The sequence below is a fragment of the Monodelphis domestica genome, chromosome 1 (genome assembly GCF_027887165.1).
Source record: "Monodelphis domestica isolate mMonDom1 chromosome 1, mMonDom1.pri, whole genome shotgun sequence".
NCBI lineage: Eukaryota > Metazoa > Chordata > Mammalia > Didelphimorphia > Didelphidae > Monodelphis > Monodelphis domestica.
Window position 1 is genome coordinate 1,833,032 of NC_077227.1, and position 18,896 is coordinate 1,851,927.

Consider the following 18,896-nt stretch of genomic DNA (forward strand, 5'->3'; position numbering starts at 1 on the left):
CCCTTTACCACCCAGAGGTCTGACCGCGAGTCAGGCAGCGCCGCATCCCTTCCCAGAGGCCAGCCTGCTTCGTGCCGGCCCCCCTCCAGGGCTCCTTCCCTCCTGCAGCCTGGGCGTGGCTGGAAGTGGCTGGCCAGCCGTGGCCTCTGTGACCCGGCTCATAGCCTGAGGCAAGCGTGGCGCCGTGGGCAGCCCGGGTGGGCCAGTCCCGAGCGAGGCCCTGAGCCCGTCCACCTCCTTGTCTTTTCAGAGGGGGAAACGAAGGTCCGGGAAAGGGCCCACAGAGTTCCTGGCACTTCCTGCCAGCGCCTGATGGACCTCCCCTGGCATTGCTGGGGCAGGAGGGGAATCATGGCTCTCTGACCAACTCCAGCTGCTTTTCTACCCTGTTGTGGGGGCGGAGCGTAAAGCATGTGTTTACGTAAAACCCTCACCTTTTGTGGCCTGCTTCCAGCGTAGATGTGTGGCGAAGGCTAGGCAGTGGGGTGAAGTGACTTGCCCAGGGTCACACAGCCAGGAAGAGGCTGGATTTGAACACAGGACCTCCTGTCTCCAGATCTGGTTCTCCATTGAGCCACCCAGCTGCGCCTACAGCAAGCACTTAATGATGTGTTTTTTCTGTGCCAGGCCCCATGTTAAGTGCTGGGGCTGAAAATACAAGCCGAAGAGAGAGAGAGAACTTCTGTTCTCCAGGGTCACATGCTGCTGGGTGGGGACAACACCCCAAAGGCCAGCCAGTCTGAGGTGTGGCAGGGAGGAGAGAGAAGGTCAGCCAGCCAGTGTCCCTGGGCGGAGCTCTCCAGGGGAGAAGGTGCCGCCATGATGGATGGATGGATGGATGGATGGATGGATGCATGGATGCATGGATGGATGGATGCATGGATGCATGGATGGATGGACGGACAGACGGACGGATAGACGGACGGATGGATGGATGGACGGACGGATGGACGGACGGATGGACGGACGGATGGACGGACGGATGGACGGACGGATGATGGATGGATGATTGGATGGATGGGTGGATGGCGGATGGACGGACAGATGGATGGACAGATGGACGGACGGATGATGGATGGATGATTGGATGGATGGGTGGATGGCGGATGGATGGACGGATAGACGGACGGATGGATGGATGGACGGACGGATGGACGGACGGATGGATGGGTGGATGGCGGATGGATGGACGGATAGACGGACGGACGGATGGATGGACAGACGGATGGACGGACGGATGGATGGACGGATAGACGGACGGATGGATGGATGGACGGACGGATGGACGGACGGATGGATGGATGATGGATGGATGATTGGATGGATGGGTGGATGGCGGATGGACGGACGGATGGACGGATGGATGGATGGATGGATGGACGGATGGACGGACGGATGGACGGACAGACGGACGGACGGGCGGACAGATGGATGGACAGATGGACGGATGGATGGATGGATGGATGGGTAGATGGAAGGGAGACCACAGGGTCAGGCTCTGGGGGTCAGCTCAGCTGGAGAGGATTGTGGGACATTATCTTAGGCTGTCAGCACCTCGGTTTCCTCATCTATAAGATGGAAATGGGTTAGGGTTAACCCTGCGAGGGGGGCCCGTGCTTGGTAAAGGGCCACCCAGACCTCCGTGTCCCTGGGGGAGAGGAGGGGCCACACGAGTATCTCTGCTTCTTGCACTGCCCCGCAGCCTCACTTCTTGTCTCAGCTGCCCCTATTTTAGCAAGCCGATGATCAGCAGACCTAGAGACACGCGTTCTTGTAGGCCACCGAACAGGGTGAGCTTTAGGGGTGCGTGTGTGTGCGTGTATACGTGTGTGCATGTATGCATTGTGCATGCATGCGTGTGCACGTGTGCATGTGTGTGCGTGTGCATGCGTGTGTGCTCAGAGATTCTGTGACCCCGGCCGGCTGGCTGAGGCTCGTAGGGAAGCCCCGAGCGCTCGCCCGGTCTGAGAGCAGCACGGGGGCCCCTCTTCTGGGCAGCCTTGACAAACGCCCGCTCGCTGACGGCCCGCGTGTCGCTCCCCGGGTGCTGCTCCCGTGTCAGCACGCGGCGGCGGAGGGAGAACGTGGGTCCGGGTAGGGACGGCTCCCCGGCCGAGGCTGGGTCCCCGGGGAAGGAGCTTCCTGGACGAGCCCAGAGGACAGAAGGGAGCCTGCAGTGAGGGCTGCTGGGATCGCGACGGGCTCTTGGAAGGAGCGGCTGCCCAGGGCGGCGTCTGCGCTGGCAGCTCGCCTCGGGCTCTCTTACTCGCCGCCCCATTAGTGATGCTGGTGGGCTTCAGGAGAGCCTGGCGACTGGCCCTGCGACGGCCCGGCGGGGTGTCTCTGCGTGTGTCCTTCCTGGCCGGGGGAGGTGAGGTCGTCGCGGAGGGTGAAGCTTTCTCTGGCCAGGGAAGCCTGTCCTGCCGGCCTCGTGTGGATTCTCTCCGGGTCCCTGGCGGCCTCGTGGAGGGTCCGAGCCTCCCCTGAGGAGGGCCCGGAAAGGCTCGCCGCCCGGGCTCTGGGGCTTTCCTCGGTGGCCGTGGCCTGGCCCCCCCCAGCCTCCTCGGGCAGGTCGGGGGTGTCTGGCTGGCTGCCGGCCCTTCCCCTGCTCCGAGGCGGAATCTCCACACTGGAGTCCAGGCACCCACAGGACGTTCCAGACCAAAACAGCTGCAGCACCCAGGGGAGGCGGAGGTGCCTTTGGAACTCTTGCAGCCCTTTATCGCTTTCCTCAGAAAGCTGGCCGTGCCGACGGCGCCCCCTGCCTCTCGCTCCGCCGCTTCCCCTGGACACCGCTGACCACCACGCCTCAGGGGGCCAGGCCCCCCGCCCCCACTGCCCATGGGAGAATGCTCAGGCCCTCCTCCTTGCTGAGGAAAGACGGGGAGGACGGCTGGGTGCCCCCTGAGGGCAGTAAAGCTTCCCTTCTCTCCGCTCCCCTTTGCCAGGAAGATGGGATTGTGGGAAAGAGAAGACCTGCTGCTGCCCTTCTCCTGGCCCCTCCATAGGGACCGAGCCGGGCCGGACTGACCCTCCGAGCTCTAGTTGCAGGCAGGAGGCCAGCAGGACGGGCTTCAGCGGCCAGAGAAAGAGGCCGTCCGCGCGTGCGTGCCGTGCTGTCGGAGCCCAGAGAATCCTGGTCTCTGCTGCCCCAGGAAGTGGCCCATGTGCCGGGCATGCAGCGGCATCGCCGAAAACAGGAAGCGCTTTGGAGGAGGCCCTCCGACAGGAAGTGAACTCTCCGGCCCCAAAGTTTGGGCGATTCCTGCCCCAGAGTCGGCATCTTCACAGCTGCACAGATGTGGCTGCGCCGCGAGATCCGCGTGGATCCATGACTCAGTGGAGGATCGAAGGGCAGAGAGCAATCCAAGCTCTGCGAACGGAGGACGGAAAGGGATCGGTTGCTGCCCTCTCGGGGCTTCCATTCAGCCAGGGATTATGGCCTCGCAGTCAGCGGGGCTGTACAGAACACCCCAGGCCCGGTTCGTGGAGGGTGGCGGGCAGGAAAGGAGGTGGCTGTCCCTCGGTCCACCCCCCTAGTCTGGCCACGGTGACTGCAGGAGCGGGTCGCGTTCTGGAGGCCGCATTTGAGGGAAGATGTCAGGCAGTCTGAGGAAGACCCCAGGAATCTTGAAGGACTCTGTTTAGCCTGGAGAAAAGACTCAGGGGAGGATGGGATCAGAACTGTGGACCGACGGCTCCCCCCAGAACTGACCATCGGCAGCAGCAGGAAGGCCACGGCCCGAATCGTAGGGAGCGGTGCGTTCCATCGCTGCGGAGCTGCCTCCTTGGAGAGCTGCTCAGGAAATCCTCCCCTGATGACCTGAAGCTCTGCGAGCTCCGACTGGCCCAGCTCCAAGGGCTGACCTCACAGGACTTTCCAGCCCTCAGCGGCGGCGCCACACTATCGACGCCCTCCAGAGCCTCGCAGGGAGCTGGCTGTCTCCTGGAGAGGTTGGCTCAGCGCCCGAGAACTCAAGCAGGAACACCTTCAGTGGCTCTGGCAGGAGCAGTTAGGGTGGGCAGCCTGCCCCGTGCGAAGGCTCGTCCGAAGCTATTGTTCTCTTAGTCGGGGAAGCGATGCTCGTTCCGGCCAAGAAAAACGATGGAAGCAGGAAAATCTCGTGCAAGATTTAGGGGGTTACAGGCGGCCGCATTTCCAAACACGCGGATACCCGTTAGGCGCGTGAAGTCATGCAGAGCACGTCCATGTTAGCCCCATGGGGGGGAGCAAGAAAAACAGGAGAAATGGACTTCCAGCTGCGGTCCTAGGTCATGAGCTCTCTGGGGAAGGGGCGAGCGCCTTTCATCATGAGTCTTTTGGAACCGTCTTGGGTCGTTGCGTTGAGGGGCAGCTAGGCGGTGCCGTGGGCAGAGTCATGTTTGGGAGTTCAGGCATTTACTCGCTGTGGCCCTGGACAAACCACTGAATCCCATTGCCTCAGTTTCCTGATCTGTAAAATGAGCTGGAGAAGGAAATGGCCAACCGCTCCCGTGTCTCTGCCAAGGAAACCCCACCCGGGGTCACCAAGAGTCGGACACAAATAACAACAAGTTGTCGTGCCGAGTGCAGCTGATGGTTGCATGTTCTTGCTGTTCACCCTGTCCAACATTCTCCTGGTTCTGTTCACTCTATTCTGCACCAGCTTCAGGTCTCTCTGAAACCACCCCTTCATCCTTTCGTTGTTTTATCAATTAAATCTCTAAATAGGGGTCCTCAGAAGAGCAGCCATTGAATTTAAAAGATTGACCCAGGCTCACACAGCTAGGAGGTGTCTGAGGCCAGATTCAAACCCAGGACCTCCCCTCTGGCCTGGCTCTTTGTCCACTGGGCCACCCGGCTGCTTCTCCCACCCGTCATCACTTCTTACAGCAAACAATGTTCTATCTGTAGGGTTTCACCTATAGCGAGTCTTGAGGGTATTAAAGGTGATTCAGAAGCTGCCTCGAACGAGCAGCGCGCTCACGGACCAGACACGGAGACCCTTCAAGTATTTCACGGAACAGATTTCTTCAATTCTCGAATTCAATTCTTAAACCCTAACCCTAACCCCAGGCCTTCACTGTGATCTGCAGTCGAAAGGCTGCAAGTTCCAAAGGTGCCTGTAACGTCAAAAACTCACATCGGCATCTAGGAAGGACCCGGGCCAGGTACCGGCCATCTACTGGGTTATCGTCCATTCACCCACCATGGCCTTGGCATTAGCATGTTAAAGCTTCCGATGTGCTGACTGCTTTGGGAGACATCCTGCAGCCCCCACTGCCTCCTTCCTTCAGCTCAGCCACTCTCTGACCCCTGACCATGTGAGGAGGAAGAGCTGACCTGCCGAGACGCTGAGACCACGCTGACGCTCTGTCCGTGGGCTCCTTCTATGTCTGATTCTCTCCAGCCTCAATCCATTACTTTGCAGCTTCCAACCTCCCTCCACAGGTGATTCAAACCCACAGGAGAATTTTACGTCTGAGCTGGACTCTACATATTGGTGCCCAACATGGGGCACGAACCCATGACCCCGAGATTAAGGGGACTCTCCATTATCATAATCATATCGAACACCTTCTTCAGTCATTTCCCAATTGATGGGCATCCCTTCAGTTTCTAGTTCTTTGCTACCATACAAATAGCTGCCATATGCTTGTTCTTATAGATCCTTTTCCTTTTTCTTGGGGCCCTTTGTGATAAAGACCTAATAGTGATATTGCAGGGTTAAAGAGTACACACAATTTTATAATCTTTGGGCAGAGTATCATTTTTTCCAGGAAGGGTGGGCCAGTTCACAACTCTAGTATGTAGGGATTAAAATTAATGTTTTGACTAAAATATATGAAAATTATAAATAATAATAGTGGTCGCCAATTCAAAGTATTATTGCTCAAAGTCAAAAGGACTTTAATAGCTTTTATTTATAAAAGAGGTGGAAAGAGTGAAAGAAAAATACAAAAGGGTAGTGAAGACATGAGCCTATCAAACTAAATATTGCTTTGGTGCTCGACTCAGCCAGGACTTGTTGACCATGAACCTGAATTAAATCCTCTCCAGAAGACAGGAAGGGAAATCCAACTATCCACTCACCCAAGTTCCCTCCAAGAGGCAAATCAAGATGATGACTCAAGGTTAAGGTGACTCCTAAGACTGACTTTCTTCCTTGAGCCGACCTTCTTCTTGAAGCTGACTTCCTTCTTGAAGTTGAACTCCCTCTTGAAGCTGACTTCCCTAACCCCAGAAATTCAGGGCCTTTTATAGTGGTTTCTTATCCCTTCCCCTCTTCACAAGGACCAATCACAGTTTCCAAATTGCCCAGCACTGCTCAGAGGTCAGTGTTTGTGGGAACCACTTCTCACCTCCTGGAGAGGTGAATACTTATCAAAAGATTTCACAGATTCCTGGCTGATTGAGGTGTGAGTTCTCATTTCCTGGATGATTGAGTTGACTGGGTGGAGAGCTCCTCCACCTAGTGCCAAGTAGGGCGTTCAAGCTTTTGTTAATTCAATTCAAAAGTGAACAAAGGGGAGTTAATACTGTCTTCACAATCTGATGAGTTACTAAGTAAGAGTACTTAAGTTATTGCCAACCAAAGTGTTAATTCCAACTAGGCAAAGAGAATAAAGGATTCCCTTTTGACAAGTGTAAACTCAGAATAGACAAAGAGAACCAAGAATTTCCTTTCACAAGTAATAGTGATTAATGTTCCTGTTTTTCCACATCCCTTCCAGCATTTGTCATTTTCTTTTTCTGTCTTGTTAGCCAATCCGATGGGTATGAGATGGTTCCTCAGAGTTGTTTTCATTTATATTTCTCTAATTATTGGTAATTTAGGGCATTATTTCATACAACTATTGATGGCTTTGATTTTTTCTTTTGAAAACTGCCTATGCACATCTTTCAGCCATTTATCAATTGGGGAATGGCTCTTGTTTTTACAAATTTGTTAGCTTCCTACATATTAAAGAAATAAGCCTTTTTAAAAATACTTTTTATTTTTTTACTAGTCTGTATTTGACAAGCATTAAGTTTTCTATGTGTAAAGAATAGAAGAGGCTTGTACATAAAACCACAAATCCCTATTTTCATTTATGTTTAAAAAAATCATAATCTGGTGGGCCAGTATATTAGATTAGATATACAATGTATTATGGGTAAATTACCATAGCAATCTAGTGTTTGATAAACCCAAAGATCCCAGATTTGGGGAGAACAACTTACTTTTTGACAAAAACTGCTGGGAAAACAGTGTGGCAAAAATAAGGTATAGACTAGTATCTCACACCCTATACGAAGATAAGGTCAAACTGAGTACATGATTTGGACATAAAGAGTGATACCAAAAGCAAATTAGGGGAGCTTAGAATAGTATGCCTGTCAGATCTATGGAGAAGGGAAGAATTTATGACCAAACGAGAGATAGAGAACATTATAAGATATAAAATGAATAATTTTGATTATATTAATTTAAAAAGTTTTTTGTACAAATAAAACCAACGTGACTGAGATTAGAAGGGGAAAAAACAAATGGAAAAAAATTTTTACAACGAATTTCTCTGATAAAAGTCCAATTTCTCAAATAGGTAAAGAATGGAGTCAAATTTATAAGGATACAAACCATTCCTCAAATCGACACATGGTCAAAGGATATGAACAAGCCATTTTCTGATGAAGTAATCAAAGCTATCACTAATCATCTGAAAAATGTTTTAAGTCTCTCTTGATTAGAAAAATGTTAACTAAAAACTAATCTGAGGTGCCACCTCACATCTATCAGTTGGCCAATATGACAGTAAAGGAAAGTAATAAATGTTGGAGGGGATGTGGCAGAATTGGGGTACTGATGCATTGTTGGTGGAATTGTGAACTGATCCAACCACTCTAGAGGGTAATTTGGAACTATGCCCAAAGGGCCATAAAACTGTGCATGCCCTTTGATCCTATAAAGCATTATTAGGACTGTATCTCAAGGAGATAAAAAAGGGGAAAGGACCCACTTGTACAAAAATATTTATAGCAGCTGTTTTTGTGGTGGTTTCAAAGAACTGGAAATTGAGGGAATGTCCATCAATTGGGGCATGGCTGAACAAATTGTCGTGTATGATGGCAATGAAATGCTATTGTACTCTAAGAAATGATGAGTGGGATGATTTCATAAGAAGCTGGAAAGATCTACACTAACTGAGGCAGAGTGAAATAACTCTATACAGTAATGTTGTACAATATACAATGTATACTGTATAACAGCAACATTGTACAATGATAAACAAGCGTGAGACTTGGCTACTCTCAGCAAAACAAGGATCCAGGACAACTTTGAAGGACTTCTGACCAAAAGTGCCATCTGCTTCCAGAGAAATACCTGTTGGGGTCAGAGTGCAGGCAAAAGCAGACTGTTTACCACATTCGCTGAGTTTTTATTTTGTGGTTTTGATTTTATATTAGTATTCTCTTACAACAATGGACAATATTGAAGTTTGTTTTGTATGCTGATACAGTGTATAACCTAGATCAAACCGTCTCTTTGTGGGAGGGAGAGAGTTTGGATCATGTAATTTCAGAGGATGTAGGTTGAAAATTATCACATGTAATTGGGGAAATGTAATATTAAAAATAATAAATATAAAAAAAATCCAATGAGTTGCTTCAAGTTATCCTGCTTAGCTTGACATTTTTGTTCGACATGTCTGCCTCATCTGTTTCACCTCACATTATGTTTTTGTTATTATTCGTATGTCTTATTTATGTGACATGAGATTTTCATTAAAGAAACTTTCTGTAAACATTTTCCTCCAGTTTCCTGATTTTCTCCTAATTCTGGCTGCATTGGTTTTGTTTGTGCAAAAACGTCTTCGTTTAATGCAGTTAAAGTTATCCATTGTGCTCCCTACAAAGCTCTATTTCTCGTCTGATGGTAAACCCTTCTGTGGACCTGAACGATCACTCTCTCCTGCGTTTCCCCTACTTTGCTTGATCTCACCCTTCATGTCTAAGTCACATAACCGTTTTTAGCCTATCTCGACATGCCCGGGGAATCTTGGTGTGCGCCGCGTTCCTGCCGGGCCGCTTGCCCGATGTTCGTGGCAGCTTGGGTTGAAGAGTGAACGGAGGATGCTCTCGCTGGTACCTTTGGCTTCATCGAGCACCAGCTCCCTCTGGTTCTTTGCTGCCGGGCCGTGCGGACCTGCTCCACTCTGTTCACGAGCCGCTCTTTTTCTTGGACGATACCGGATGAGTTTGGGCTCCGGTATGGCTGCTGCACTTTCCCAGGCTGAGAACGACTGAGGAACAGTCCTCCTTGGAAGTCCGAAGGGCAGAGCGCTGGAGAAGGCAACTCATTTCCTTCCTTTTCCTTATCGTGTTCGTAACCGATGCACAGCCCACGATTTGTGTCCTCTCCCTCCCGGAGGCCACGTTTCTAACTCAGTGGCCTTGGGCTGGATCGGCTTCCTGCTGACAGCCTGCCCAGGTGGCCAGGAAGAGTTCTCCAGCTGCTCGTCTCTCCTGTCGAGGGCGTTTTGCAGCTGTGCGCCTGGAGAGCTAGAGTGGACGGACGCAGCCTCTTGCGTGTCATCTCTCTCCTCTTTCTTCCTGCTGAGTTTTGGGATGACTTTTGTGGGGTTCGTTTCTAGCCTGAAATTTGGCCGCAGGTGACGATTCTCATTCGTTTGGGGCCGCCCATCGGGTCGTCCGCAAAAAGCATCGTTTCTCTTTAGTGGCTGCTCTGATTCCTTCGGATGCTGTTCTCGCCTTCTCGCTCAAGCTGGTGCCGGGGCTCTGGGCCCCCTGGCTTGGCCCCTGATCTTCCAGGAAGGCTTCTCGTTTCCCCATTGTGAGCGCTTCTTTCGGACCCCCTCATCGCAGTAAGAGCGCCTCCATTCTCGCCAAGCTTCCTTGCACTTCCTGTAAGTCCGGGAAGGGCTGCTCCGTTTTGTGCAGAGTGTTTCCTGCACGCTTCGATTCCAGCATCCGGACGCGCTCTGTCTGCTGTTTCGCTGTGGCTGTGGCCAGATCTGCTCCGTGTCTCCAGCCCGAGCTGATGCGGCAGCCTCCTCGGGCCGGCCGCTGCTCTCCTGCCTCTGTTAGGGTTGGATGAGCCCTCTTTTCACAGCGCTCCCTGGGGAGGTGGCTCTGTTGTCCGCCTTCTCCAGGGCAGGGTCCCACGAGGAGCGCCACGGCTGCTCTGCGTCCTCTTCCCACAGCTTACATGACACCGGCATGGAGGCCCTTTGCGTGCCTGGGAGCCGTGGCTCGTGGACCTTCTGCCCTGGCCTCTTCTTGGGGAGCTCCCGGATGGCTTCTTCCCTTCCTCAGGCTTTCTGGGCACAGAGGGGCCATTTGGTGTGGAGCCGGAGGAGGCGGGGCCCTGGACGAGTCCCTTAGCCTTTGTCCACCTGACTGTCTCCTCTGCGCGATGACACGGTTTCCCAAGAGGCCCTGGGCTCGGGTTGGAGCGGCCAGGACGGGCCGCTCTCCAGAGGGAGCTGAGCACAGGCTGCCTGACGTCAGGGCAGGGCCAGGCGTCGAGGCTGGCCACGGACGCTGCCCTCTGCTCCCGGGGCCCTCCCTGGGGGGAGCGCAGGTGGGCCGGCCGGCCGGTGTCCCTCTCGAAGGGACTCTTGTGGGTGTGGGTGGGCCGAGATCTCTTCCCCTTTGGCTTTCTGGAGCCCCACGAATGGAGGCTGACCTCCAGGAGCTTCAGCCTCTCACATCCTCCCTCCAGACGGACATCAGGTGGGCCCGGATCTCTTGGTTCCTCCAGTGGCTGCGATGGTGGAGTAGCTGACGGTAGCCGGGCCCGGGGATGTTGGCGTGACGCTAGGATGATCCGGGCTGCGGATAGACGTCGATGCTTGAGCCTCGTCTGGCTTGGGGGGCTCATTTCCTCGACAAGCCTCAGTTTCCCCCTCTGTTCAAGGAGGGGGTTTGGAGCAGCCTAGCGTGCATGAACGTGCCTTTCAGAGCGTGCCCTGGCTGGGATAGAGCTGGAGGAGGGCCGTGCCAGGGGCTGGCGGCGAAGGAGGAAGGAGGGGGCGAGGGGAGGGGGAGGAGGAAGGGCCAGGGCCGAGGAAGCGGGGAGAAACGGGGACCCGAGCCTAGAGCCCCCCGTGATCGGCGGGTGCCACTCGGGCGTCCTTGTGAAGCCTTATCGTATCTCCCTGGGCAAGTGCTGGGGCGCCCCGAGTCGGGCCAGGAAAGCCACAGCCGCGTGTGCCTCCGGGCTTGGCTGTCCCAGACCGCGGGTGGCCCCTGGACGTGCTGGGCCTGCTGTGTGGGCCAAGGACGGAGGGGCTCCGGGCGGGGAATGTCCCCCCTCGGGGCAGGAGCAAAGGCTTCTTGGAGCCCAGCCAGGGCACTGGCACGGGTCAGAGGTGGAGCCTGGGGCCTCCCGGCTCAGTGGTCTCTGCAGAGCGGGCCGCCCCGGCCCCTTCCGCTCCTGGAAGCCCCCCGGGCAGTGGGCCCACCGGCTGGTCTCGGGGCGCCCTGGTGGCTCTTTGGTGGCTGGGGCAGAGCAGGTTTCTTCGGGGACCCCCGCAGCCCCGAGAAGGGGAGAGGCGCGGCCCCGGGCCCAGCGGCGATGCCGGGTCCAGCCTCAGCAAGGACAGGGCGCGGGTGCCGCGGAGGAGGGCAGAGCTCTATTTCCGTGCCCGGCCACGTGAAACGGCGTTCAAAATAGCGGTGGGGAAGCGGCCCCGCCCCCTCCCTGGGCGCCCCTCGGATGCAGCCGACCCAGTTTGGGGCCAGCAAAGCCTGTCTGGGCCGCCGGTCTGGGCCGTGGCCACGCTTCCCTTGAAGAGTCAGCGTTTGAAGAAGCCGCCTTTGAAGTGTTTGTCAGGACCAGCAAGAGGCCGCGGCTTCGGGTTGGCTGGGCGGGGGCGGATCGGATCGGCAGCCCTTCGCTGGAGGCCTTCGGGAGCTGACGGGGGGGGGGGGGGGGGGGGGGGGGGGCGGACGACCTCTGGGAGCCCCGAGAGCGCCGCAGGAAGCGGACGAGCCCCCCTCCCCCCGAAAGACAGCCGAGCGACGCCCCAGAGGGGGACCCCTGCGAACGGCACCCAGAAAACCCACGCGGATTCCCTCCGGCGGAGGGCCGACCAGTACACGTGGCTGAATCCGTGCGCCAGGCCGCTCGGAAGCCCCCCTCCCGGGGAGAGCCTGGGCAGGCGGGAGGGACCCCGAGTGGGGCTGCCAAAGGGCCGCCTGACCCGGCCCGCCTGCCTCCTCCCCGGGCTCTGCTTTGCCCTTCGCCTCGGCCGCGGCCTCTCCTGCCTTCCTCCACCAAGCGGCGCCCTCGAGGAGCCCTTCAGCCACGAGTGGTCACAGACACTGAGGCGCCGGCTGCGGACCCCAAAAGAGCCCCCCGCCACGGCGCGCCCACTTCACGTGACTTGTGGAGGCCCGTCACGCCCGGCTCAGGGGTGGTCACGAGGCCGCTCTCTCCCACGGTGAGTCCCCTGGGAGTGGGGCGCTGCCACCGGAGTCCGGCCCGGCCCGGGTCAGGATGTGGGGCTGCCTCTCGGCCACGGCTCCTTCGAGCTCTGTGCGCTTCCTGCAGCAGCCCCCCCGAGGCCCCCAGGTCAGCGCCGTCTTGGGGGGGATTTCTGGAGCCCCCCACGCAGATCGTGCACCCTCGGGGAGGAGGGAAGGGCGGGAGCGGCCAGGGAAAGTCCGCTTCCTGCTCTGGGACGACGGAATCTGGCTTAGCTCCGTGGAGGCCGGCCAGCCGTTCCTGGCCAGAGAGGAGCGCTGAGCCCACGTGCTCTTCGGCATTTCTTGGGGAGCAGACGGCGGGGCCGCTGGGGAAAGGGTGCTAGAAAGCGGCGCGTCGGGAGACTGAGGCACGGCCCCCCGGGAGACAGACTGAGGCACGGCCCCCCTGGAGACTGAGGCACGGCCCCCTGGGAGACTGAGGCACGGCCCCCCAGAGACTGAGGCACGGCCCCCCGGGAGACAGACTGAGGCACGGCCCCCCAGGAGACAGAGGCATGGCTCCCCGGGGACTGCATGGAAAAGGGCCCCATTGCTTGGTGGATGCTCGCCCAGCCGGAGCCAAGAACGTCCCTCGGCACTTTGGTTGAATTGGGAGAGGCCCAGGGTCTGGGATGGAGCAAGGAAGCCCCTGTGGCAAGGTGGCCCAGTGGCAGAGCTCCAGGCCTGCAGTTGGGAAGACTTGAGTTCAAATCAGACTCTTCTCGGCCGGATGACCTTGGACAAGTCACCTCATTTCTGCCTGCTCGGCTTCCTCATCTGAAAAGCCGGGCGCGTCACGGCCTCCTTCCCAGGGTTTCTGTGAAGATCAAAAAAGGCCCCGGCTGTAAAGCGTTTGGGCCAGTGTCCGGCCCTACCTGTGGGCTCCCCTCCGCAGCGGCGACTCTCCTGCCCTCAGCCACACGGTCAGTTCCGGCCGGTGCAGCCGCTCCCTCCAGGGCTATCGAAGGTTCCTTCTTTGTATCCCCAGCGCCGGCCCAGCCCACGGGGGCGCCTCGTCAGCGTTGACCCGAGTGCCCAGGCGCCATCCCGCGGTCTGTCTTGGACGGCCTGTCTTAGTTGCTCTTTACCTTTTTATCCGGCTTCTTTCCCGTCTGCCTTTACGGCTCCTCCAGCCGCTGCCATCGCGCTGGCGCTCGGGGCTGGCTCCAAGCGTTTTACAGGGCCCCCCTCGGCCCAAACGCTCCCTGCCTGCCCGCTTACAGTCATTCCCCTGGGAGAGATCGCGCCCCTCGCTCCCCGGGGAGTGGACCGGAGGAGGCGGAGGTGGGAGATGGGGGAGGGCTGTAGAGTGTGGAGAGAAGGGGGGCCCCACCGGCCCCCAAGGAGCGTCTAGAGGAGGAGGGTGGCTAAGGCGGCTCCCAGCAAAGTGCCTCCCTCCCCAACGTCCGTGGCACAGTGAGTGTGAGTGCGTGTGCAAGGGAAAGGGGGCCGAGCTTAGACGCCCCCGAGTTATGGCCCCGTGCAAGGCTTCGGAGAGCCCTCTCTGCCCCCCTTCGTGGCGCAGCCTGGCTTCTTTGCTGGGCTCATAGTACAGCTGTGCCCGGAGTGCCTGCGGCCTCCCGTGTCCCCCCTCCAGTCCTCCGTCCCTTGGCTGTCCGTGATGGTCCTAAAACAGGGCTGACCACGTCCCCGCCTCACTCTGTAGCCTCGAGGGCTGGCCATCCCCACCGGGGCCAGCACGAAGCCCCTCCTAATCCGTGGACCGTCGTTCCAGCCTCATGCGCCCTTTCCTGAGGGGTTTCCTCTGCTCCGATTCTGGGGCTCCCTCCTGGCTTCCTTCAGGTCCGGCCTTCTCTGTGCCGTCTTCGGCGGGCCTTTGCCAGCCCCCCTTTGTTCCGGGCTCCCCTCAGAAAGATCTCTGGTTTGTGCCGCAGCTCCCTTCCTAGTGCAGTTTGGTGGCGTCTCCCTGGGAGCTGCTCGAGAGTGGAGGCTTTGCAGCCCCGCCTCCTGGGCTTGGCATGCTGGCACGAGTGACCGGGGCTGTGCCCAGGAGATCTCGTGGCCCTCCCCGGGCGGTCCCAGCTCCGACGGCGGCTTCCTGGGTCTTCGTGGATGCCGGAACACGTTGTTCTGCCCTCCCGGAGCTTGGGGCTGCCCTCTGCCCGACGCTCTGCTGGGCGTCGAGCCTGTTGGATTTCTGTAGCCTGGTTTAGCCCATCTACTGCGGGAGGCTCCCGAGAAGGCTCCACTTTTGGGAGCCTCACGTGAGAGCTGGGGGACAGACAGATGCCAAAAGTGAACGAGCAGCCCTGGGAAGGGTTGGGCAAGCCCTCAGCCCCGGGGGCTGCTCCTCCCTGGACGGTTCACCCAGCCCTTGTCATTTCCTAGAGCGCCGCCGTATTCCCTCCCAATCCTATAGCACAGCTGGGTCAGCCGTGCCCCAGTAACCCGCCAACTCCCAGTTCTGCCACCACGAGCAAGAGCGGCCAGGCAGTGTTTGGGCCTACGGAACCGTCCCCTTTGCTCCGACTTCCTTGGAATATGGGCCTTGTCGTGGCGCTGCTGGGTCCCGGGGATTCCACCTTGGAGCCAGGCTCCCAGGGGCCCTGCAGAGCTCCACCAAGAGTTCAGGAGCGTCCCAACTGCGGTTGCCATTCCCTCTGCTGTCATATTGGCCGAGCTGAGCATGGGAGGTGGCTCCATTTGCATTTCTCCAATCCGCGGTGACTTGCAGCCTTCCTCCAAATGACTGGGAAGCTCCGCTTTCTCCTGGTCTCCATCCTGATCTCCCGGGACAGACTAGACGATGCTTGCTTTTATCTGCGTATCGTCTTCGGGGAAGCCCCATTTATTCCTGTGCTTCCCAGTGTTTGGTGGAACGCAAAAGGTTTTCCGCAGCTTTTGAAATGAGGACATCTTTCTTGTTCATTTTGCTGTCAGCATGGCTCATCGTGCTGGCAGTTTTCCGGAGATGGAACCGGCCCGTGTTCGTCTTATGCCGCCAGCCCAGCCTAGAGTCTGATCCTCGTGAAATATCGCTGTAGCCTCCTGGCTAGCATTTTGCTAAAAATTTTGCATCAATATTCATTAGAGAAATTGATCGATAGTCGCCTTTCTCTGTTTTCAGTCTTCTCGGTTTAGCTATCAGTGCCATGTTGTGTTTGTTACAGCAGGAATTTGACGGGACTCCTTCTCGCATTTCCCCAAAGACTCCCTTTGGTTCTTGAAAGGTTCCGTAAAATCCCTTTGGAAACCCATCTCATCCTGGAGACTTTGTCTGGGGGAGCTCGTTGCTTAATTCATTTTTCTCAGACGGAGCTCTTTCCTCTTCTGTTAACCCAGGAAATGTATATGTTTATGAATATTCTCGGACTGTTAGATTTCTTGGCACATGATCGTCCTGCACGTCTGCTAATGGTTGCCTTAATATGATCTTCATTGGTGGAGAATGAGTCACCCTTTTCAGTTTTGGTATTAGCAGTTTAGTTTTCTTCTTTTTAACTAAAACTAGCTAATAGTTTTTCTATTTTATTGTGCCCCTCCCCCCACCACCTGCTAGTTTTATTGATTCATTTTCTTGCTTTCAGCTTTATTAATCTCTCTCCTTTGAATTTCAGGATTTCTGATTTGGTGTTTCATTGGAGATTTTTCAACTTGTTCTTTTTCTAGTTGCTTTAGATGCAGGCATAACCCACAGATCTGCTCTTTCTCTCTTGATTCCCTAAGCCTTGCTTTGTCTGTGTCCCATGAATTTGGTCATGTTGTTTCCTTCGTGACAGATATGTTGCATTTTCTTCTCTTTTTTTTGGTCTTTTGATTTCTTTCTAATATTGCTTTTTGTTTGATGGGGTCCTTGATTCCTCTTTGCTCTTCTCCAGTTCTCAGGAAGTCTGTTCCTTGGACATGGTCTCCTGCTTTCCGAGCTCCTTTCCTCCTCTCAGCTCCTTCCTTAGCTAATTTTTGTCACTCCTCCTCCTTTGGATTTTGGAGCATCTCTAGATTTGCAATTTGTTTCTTTACTGGTTGATTTTTCCTTAAGTTTCTTCATTGCTCCAGCCTTAGTGCCCAAACTGGGGCTTTGTGCCAGTGCCAAGCTGCTGCATTTTTCGATGGGGTGGTTGACCCTGTTCGGGTTCACCTTGGCTTATCAGGGCTCCTGTGTGGACCTCCACTTTCTAGAACTAGGGGCTGCTTGGGCTGTGGTGTCTGAAGCCTCTGGGTCATCCAGATCCTCTCTGGTGTCTCTGGCAAGAGGGCCAGGCACCTGGGTCATGGGGGGGTGTCCTAGTTTGAACTCTGTCATGCCTGTTCAGGTTGATGTCATTCCCGATGGCTTCTGTGGCCTTCCCTGGGGGATTCTGAGCAGCCTAGAGCTTCCTCAGGAAAGGCCTGTGCTCTTATTGATGACTTCTAGGCTCCACATGTCTCTGTCATCTCTGGCTCTGCTGGGGGGGTTCCCCAGCACTGGCACCACTGTTGCCGGTAGCCCCCTGCCTTTGGATGCTGGGCTTCTGAGAGGCCTCTTGTATAGTTCTGGAGATGGAAGAATCTGCCCGCTCTAGGTTCTCCCTGGATTTCCTGATCTTTGCCCATCCTAGCATCTTCCCAAGGTTCCTGCCAGAGTGGGTATTTGGGAGCCAGGTGCTCTGCCTCCATTTAGGCACTGACTCAGCTGCAAGTACAGCCATGCAGTCCTGAGCCAGGCTGCTGTCATAGACCCCGCGCTAGCCGCATATGTCAGGACTGAGAGATGTGGTCACGACGGCCCCTCGTCAGCAGAAGGGCTGCGGCATGCCGGGAAGCCAAAGGCCTCCCTCCGCTGGGCCCGTGTCTTTCTTCTGCTTCTTTACAAAGAAGAGCGGCCGCGTGTGGAGGGGCCCTTCTTCAGGTCTGACTGAGTGTTTTCTTCTTGTTTTTCAGTGAACTTCGACCACTTCCAGATCCTCCGAGCCATCGGCAAGGGAAGCTTTGGAAAGGTAAGATCCCTGCCCTGGAGCAGAGGCTGTAAGAGTCTCTCCTGCGGACGATCCCTTCTCTGCTCGTGCCGAGCCCAGAAGATGGTACTGTTGGAATGGACTTAGCCTGACCTCCTCATGCCTGTTTTCTCTTTCTGCACCTCCTGAGCCCCCTCCAAGGGCATGTGGTGCCGGGGGTGAGGCCTCCCCATTACTCAGGGCTCCTGCCCATTGGGGGAGTCTAGAGCAGAAGGCAGAAGCCCGCCCAGGCCCCCAGGAGGCCTGCAGCAAGTTAAGGCAGAGAGCCAGTCGCTCCAGGGCTTGAATTCAGGTCCTGCAGGAAGCCGTTTATGTTAGGCCAAGCTGAGCCTGGCCGAGATCTCTTTGTAACCAGCGTTGCCCTGCTCAGCAGCAACATGGGAATGAGGTCGTCCCCACCCTGGCTTTGGTTCCTAATCAGTGCTTCCGAGGAGCCCCCGTGGGGCCAAGGGGGGAGGGAAGAGTGTCCCCCAAGGTCCAGGGCCGGCGGCTCTTGGGGCACCGGCTGGGGGCAGAGCTGTTGGCTGTGGTCCTGGGGGGCTGCAGAGGACAGGTGGAGAAAGGCACGGGGCGGCCTGCTTCTTCCCACACAGTAAGCGTTCTTGGATGGCTTCCTTGGTTTCCCTGAAGAGTTTGGGATGGGACCAGTAGCTTCTTGGGGTTTGTGGTTGTTCTCTCTTGGCCAAACCCACTTCCTCACGGAGGCCTCGGTGCCTGCATGTTGGGGCTAAGTGGAGCTCGGAAAAAGCCCGAAGAAGCTTCCAGGAACATTAACGAGAATCCTGGGCAAAGTGTCTTCCTGGTTGTTTCATTGTAAATTAATCACTTCCTTGTGAAAATGCTCCTCGGCCCATTCTTCAGGCCAACATGGTGGCTGCCGTGTTCCCGAGGTCTCTGCTCAGGGAGCTTTGCTTTAGGCAGCTGCTGGTCCAATGGAGAGAGCAGAGCACTCCGAGGCAGGAAGACCTGGGTTTGAGTTCTGCCGTGGATGTTTGCTAGATGCGGGACCTGGCTCCCTGCCTCAGTATCCCCATCTGTAAAACGGGGACAGTCAAGGCACTAACTTCTCAGGGGATTGTGAGGGCCCAATTTTAGAAATTATAATAATGACTCTAGAAATAAGAACTTTAGAAACCAGAATTCTAGAAATCGGAATTGGGAAAATGACGACAGAGCTCCAAATGAAGAAAACGATAATGCCCAACGACAGTATATAAGAAACGGTGCTCGTGCAAAGATTCCTCGAGTGCTAATGCCCCTCGGGGGGTGCCCTTCTGGGGGTGCCCAAGGAACGTCCCAAACACAATGACGGCGTCGGGGGGCACAGGAATCAGCGGACACAAGCTTTGATTTTCCGGACCCCGATGTCCCTATCCTCCCTCCCGTACCAGTGAACCCCACGCTACCTTAAAGGTGGGTAACACCTATTAGGATGGTCTCTCGGACACTGGAGCTGGCAGGTCTGTATTGAAGAATGTATCCGATTA

General features: G+C 55.9%; 1 protein-coding gene across 5 annotated transcripts in view; it reads left to right on the forward strand.

The window, feature by feature from the left end:
- STK32C (serine/threonine kinase 32C) overlaps window positions 1-18,896 on the forward strand; it is a 130,391-nt gene that overhangs the window by 52,876 nt on the left and 58,619 nt on the right. For all 5 annotated transcript variants that reach the window (XM_056794869.1, XM_056794865.1, XM_007477491.3 and 2 more), the window contains exon 2: window positions 17,336-17,391. In XM_056794869.1, coding sequence (XP_056650847.1) covers window positions 17,336-17,391 — 56 coding nt within the window. The remainder of the gene's footprint in view (window positions 1-17,335; window positions 17,392-18,896) is intronic.